General features: G+C 32.9%; 1 protein-coding gene across 1 annotated transcript; it reads right to left on the bottom strand.

Annotated features, from left to right (window-relative positions):
- Positions 1-2,361: 2,361 nt before the first annotated feature.
- On the bottom strand, positions 2,362-4,685 carry LOC107755690 (H-2 class II histocompatibility antigen, I-E beta chain-like). The gene is made up of 6 exons (XM_016572576.1): positions 4,596-4,685; positions 4,109-4,384; positions 3,498-3,779; positions 3,209-3,322; positions 3,084-3,111; positions 2,362-2,978 (listed from the first exon to the last, which is right to left on the bottom strand). The coding sequence occupies exons 1-5, from the start codon at positions 4,657-4,659 to the stop codon at positions 3,089-3,091; spliced, it is 759 nt and encodes a 252-aa protein (XP_016428062.1). The 5' UTR covers positions 4,660-4,685; the 3' UTR covers positions 2,362-2,978; positions 3,084-3,088.
- Positions 4,686-5,955: the final 1,270 nt, after the last annotated feature.

Raw genomic sequence — 5,955 nt, 5'->3', positions numbered from 1 at the left:
TAATAATCTGAAATAAATGTTTTAATATGACATTAGTTTGTGATGTTATGTGTTATTTTATAGTGTCTCGCTCCTTATAACTTTCTGGGACTGTCAGTCGAGCAATAATATGTCTTTTTGTTTGTCAATGGAAAAGATTACATATATTTTAAAAGGTAAATTGTCCTTATTTTAGAATATTTGGAAACCCTTTATATCCTTTATCTCAAACTCAGATTTTAGTAATATAATAAGTGAGGTTGAAAGAGATAAAATATCTTGATTCTCAACGTATTTCTACCCTCATTTTATTACTACCAAATCATTAGTCACTTGACCATTTATTGTTTTTCCTAAATTACCCCCTTGTATATGATTTGCTTCTTGTATGACTATTTTCAACTCTTCTTAGTCTGTAGCTATCTGAACTGACCTGTGCCCTTTTTTTTTCTTTTTTTTTTTATATTAAAAAAATCATTTTATTTATTTTATTTTTTTGTTAGTTGTTTTTCCTTTATTGTCGTTTAATTTATTGTTATTCTGTAAAAGAGATCTAACTATTTTATTGTATAATATTGTTGTAATATACTGGCATAATTTGTTACATCTCAATAAACAAATTGTTCAAAAAAAAAACTATACCCATCCCTAATGATGAGACATTAGGCACCTGGGCCTTGATTAGGCATTGATGACACACCATACGTTTTTAATAAAAACAAAACATTTTAATCATTGGTTACATTATTCATTGATTATAGTGTTTAATTTCTGAATTGATGTTTTCAGTTTTCTGTACTCATGATTTGGACACACTTTACATGGTTCAAAATATTTTGGCTTAGTATATGGACAAAGTAACAGAATAAATGCTGATTAATAAATGAATGCACTGTGGTTTTGGCCATTTTCTATTAGAATTTTATAGGGTTTTGTATTGGTTTCCATTACATATATGTATTGATCCCTAAAGGTATTCACTAATAACCATTAAACCATTAGAATTTATTTTTATTTATTTTACAGAATTTTTTTTTAATGTTTACTAGTTTATCAGTTCCATATGGATTTCAAGATAATGACCCGAGCACATCCCCATGGCCCGGACTAAAGGTGACAAGTAGATATTAAAAATAATGGTAGACGTGGTATTTTGGTCATTGAGACGTCCTCATCACGTTCCAGCAATCTACTACTATAACATCACCAAAACAAATACGTTGCTGCAACGAATATTGGTGCATTTAAGTCATGTCATATTTACCAGTTGATCTCAAATGAACACCATCACAAAGTCGTAATTATGAGTGGGAAAATTTAAGGCCTGAGTTTCCGAGTTGGGGGCATGTCAGTGAGAAACCATGTCGGATGTTGGATGGACACAGCCAAAGACTATAGCATATGCAGTGCCTGTATTGATGGTACATTTTTTAAATGAAGGAATTTTTTTTTTTTGACATATAGAATAAAATTATCTAGTTGTATTGTACAATTACGATAGAATATATAATGATTCAGTTTATAGTACCTTCATTAACTGAATAAAACAGAAAAAGCAAAAACTCGATACACAGTCCTTATTCATCATTTTGTAGATGCAGTTTAAAAAATCTTGAATTTTATGTAGAATTTTGCTCTGACCAAAGTGACCTGAACACCCTGATGTCGTCAACTACTAAATACAAACTTCCCAGGAGGACTTGAACGCACCATATGGTCCAGTCCGGTTATGTCTTCACAACTTAATTGATAGCTGGGTTTAAAGCCAAAGAGGAATTAATGTCCTCATGAGGGTGGAAAGTAAATGACCACTGCCTAAATTATGTATCCCTTTTAGAATATATGATTGATGTCTGGACATATCTGCAGAAGACTGCCAGAGTTGGACATTTGTGGAGTAATGTAGATGAGATTATGTGACCTAATGAAGAAGGCCGAGTTGACTAGCATTGCTATACACATCAATCTATGTTTACAGATTGATATGATGTAGGCACATGATTTTTTGTTTTATAGTTTTAGAATTTGAGAAGAATCTTCTTTGTTTGCATGTTGAAAAAGCTAAAATACAAAATCTGTAATTTACCCTAAACATGAAACCCAAAAAGTGCTGTCATTCATTTGTTTTTATAAAGGAATCGAAGATTATTCAGATAAAACTTTAAAGATTTTGTAATGTAGCCATGCAGGTCTTTGTTACGATGGCTGAGAATGTTTTCTATATTGTGGTATAGAATGAGTTTATTTTCAGGTGTAAATTAAGTGTTTTTATGGCATTTTGGAAGAAAGATGAACTGCTGAGTGTGGCTATATTTTAGAAAAAACAACTGCGTTAGGAGTTTTAAAAAGTATTCTGAATACTGAGAAATGTTACAAGCAAACTGTTATGTAAAGACATTTATTTATAGCTGAAATGAACATACAGCACAGAAACAAGAAATGTTTCAGTTGGTTTCTGAAGAAAAAAACGTGGATATTTTAGTCATCAAATCATACAGAAGAATTATTGTCAGAATGAATTAGAAGGAAGAATAACATCTGAAATCTGTTGATGGTCTAATTTATGCTAAATAATTTTTTTCCCATCAAATATATTTCATATAAGACTGCACAAATTTAATTCTAATATATTTTAATGGTAAATAAGAGTAAAATAATGATAATTAAAAGACTTCAGAGTGCCATTAATAACAAAGACCTAGAGTGTGTCCTAACGCTATGAAGCTATATGCATGTTAATTCAGTAAATGTACTGGAAAAGAAGCCAGCAAGAATGATAATCTCTACTTCTCTCTATAAAATCTCTATATTTTACACATCATTATATCATCATCAACATTCAATAAAAAATTACAAATATCAAACATATGTATTAGATTTGTTACTGTTTTCATTTTCCAAAATTGTTTTCATTGTTAAAAATGAAACATCAGTGTGAAGTTCAGAAAGTGAGTTCTCTATCGATGAGTCAAGTTGAATCCTCTTCCAGTCAGTCTGATCTGTAATGTATATGATTATTATGTGACTCATTGTAACAATGCAGTAATAATTTATTTTATTATGACAAACAGTTTCAGTTTCCAAAGTATTCATTAAAAACTTACCATCATTAAGTTGGTACCAGGATCCTCCCTATCAAAATAAGAAAAGTGATTAATAAAGAACTTGAATAGAGACATTATGTCTAAACAGATGAGTATCAGCTTGATTTGCTCTCATCTTCACTGACCTGATGATTTTTTCTTATAATAAATGAGTCCAGCAGCTGCGATGATGATTCCCAGCACCAGACCAGACGCCCCGATGGCGATTTTATTCCTCTCAGACTCAGGGAGAGATGGATCTATGAGATACAGAAACCACTTTTTATTTGAATATTTACAGTGTTCAATATTGGCCTAGCATGTGTGAATGTAATTACTGGAGCTTTACATATTTTTATTCAATCTTAATTTTGTTTGTCAAAATATGTCATTTATATAAGTCTTATGTGAAGGAAAATAAATGTTTCGTCTTACCCCAGTCTATGATGATGGGTTTAGTTAAGCCGGCGTGATCCACCGCGCAGGAGATCTTCTCTCCAGATTTGGGGGTGTACTCCAGGTGGGAGTGAATCTGGTAGTACCAGTCCCCATCAGCCAGCTCCTCAGTTGAGGTCACATCAGAGGTCACAACTTTACCATCTCTCATCCAGGACACTTTGATTCTTTTTGGGTAGAAGTCATAAGCGCTGCACATCAACACAGCTGGATGTCTGCCACCAGCCTGCGTCCCTGAACTGAGTTTAACCTTTGGTGGCACTGAATCAATAACAATAACATCTTAAGGGCACATCCCACAATAAATATTGTGATTACATGCAAGGTGCACTATAAAGTTTCATAAATATTATTGTATTTTTGTGTTTGGGAGTGTATTTCTAAGGGCAAACAAAAATTAAAACAATCATTTGTTGTTGTTTTTTATCTTGTGACATTTTAATATGTCAGTTAAAAAGTTGAAGACTGTCAGTTGAAGTTTTTAAAAAATATATAAAATTATCAAACTGTCGTGTAAAAGTATCTAGTGTAAACATTTAAAACAAGAGTTTCATGTGTAACAGGAGAGATCAGAATTTTGTGCCACTTACCTGCTTTGTTTAAAATGGCACTGTAATAAATTTCAGCATTAGGTTTGCAGTATCTGTCCACCTCAGCTCTCTCTTGCTGCAGCTGGCTGGGATTTTTGTTCCATAAGTCTGCGTTATATACTCCATGTGCAGTGTACCCCACATACTCCCCCACAGTGCTGTTGAACTGTATGTACACATCTTTATTGAAGATATAGTTATCAACGAACACCATGTCACTGAGATCACTGGAGCTGAAGATGCATTTAGCCCACCGAGAATTGTAGTATCCATTAGCTGAAAAGAAATGTTAAAACAGCATTACAGTTATGTCAGATGATTTCATGTCAACTACAGAAAAAAAGAAGGACTTAGATACATTAGTTGGTTACAGTATTAGTGAACTGTCTTGTTTATTACTACTTCTACTATTAATAATAATTAATCATGACGAATGTTACTGTCGATATATATCTACTCATTTTACATGACGCTTAATTTTATTTACCTGCTCCAGTGAATGCAGACAGCATCAATATGAGATGAAAACACAAGACCTTCGGCAGTGACATTTTCTCTCACTGTGACTGTCCCAACTGAAGAGATATCCTGCAATACTTTGTTCATGAGGTGAATATCTGAAACAACCAGCCAATCAGCATCTACACATACAAGTGTCAAGTGTTGCTAAGCAGTATCCTGTTTTATTTTAGTACTAAAGCCAGTTACACAATGACTGCATTCTTCAAGCTTCTCTGCTAATTATAAAGGTTTAATTAAACCATAGTTTATCTTCACTATTTTAACCAAGTTCATAATGTATGTTTTAAAGTTGGTTGCTACAATCAAATACTACTAATATGACAAATCTCAACAGGAGCTTATCGAGAGCAACAATAATAATGGTCATCTCAATTATTTACATCAAGCTGTTTTGCTTTCTGCATTGTTTTTATTAGGTGTAAATTGAATAGGAGGAGGTGCGTGATTGTACTGATTGTAACAAGGTCCATTTGTTTAGCATACCCTAGTGAAAAAAATTATACTTTATTGTATTTGTAATATATTACCTGTTTTAATAGTACATTGCAAATACGTGTTTGGACCCACGCTTTGAATCAGAGGGACGGTTGGGCTTGTCACTGAGAAGATGCATGAGGATTTTCTCGTGTTTAAGGTAAGTTTGCCTTTCTGTTTTAGGTTTCTGATTTGTAATACTTTGGTCCGTGTGCATTTCGATAGTTTGATTCTTGTTTGCTTGACTCATTATACTGTACATTGACGTTCATATTAATCACATAACCTCATTAAAGTTAACTTGCGTGCGGTCACAGTGAGTGATGTTTCAGCGAAAATGTTTTCAATAGTTCAGAGATTCACAAAGCTGTTTTTCACGTAAAAACTTGAGCACAATTGGAAATTACTGTTAATTATTTAACGTTGTTGTAACTGCTAGCTAGCTAACATCATTACTAAATAAAACAATCGCATAGTTTAGCATAACGCTAGTTTCTGCTCTTTCAAACACTCGACTGACATAATAGAGAGAGTTTAGAGCAATAACATTGTAGTAATCTCATTAATTGTCGTGTTTTGTCGCTATGCTAAGCTAACATACTACCTAACCCTAAAGCACCTGTTGCCACCAGCGATTGTGTTTTATAGGACTAATTTTGAAAAGTGTGAATAGAAAGTGTTAGTAAAAGTGTTTTACGCTTCTTTATGATGGTATTCAACTTATAGTTAATTCCAGTCCAGTCTTGTCAGTTATATCTCTTCTTTTGCTCAAACAATCTGTAATTTGTTGGTTAAAAAGCAAAGTCTTATGAACACATGTTTCTATTAACAGGAAGGCTTTGGATTCACTG

The sequence above is a fragment of the Sinocyclocheilus rhinocerous genome, unplaced genomic scaffold, assembly GCF_001515625.1.
Source record: "Sinocyclocheilus rhinocerous isolate Xijiao unplaced genomic scaffold, SAMN03320098_v1.1 scaffold12053, whole genome shotgun sequence".
Lineage (NCBI taxonomy): Eukaryota > Metazoa > Chordata > Actinopteri > Cypriniformes > Cyprinidae > Sinocyclocheilus > Sinocyclocheilus rhinocerous.
The sequence above is the reverse complement of the archived record's forward strand: the minus strand, read 5'-3'. Positions and strand labels throughout refer to the sequence as shown.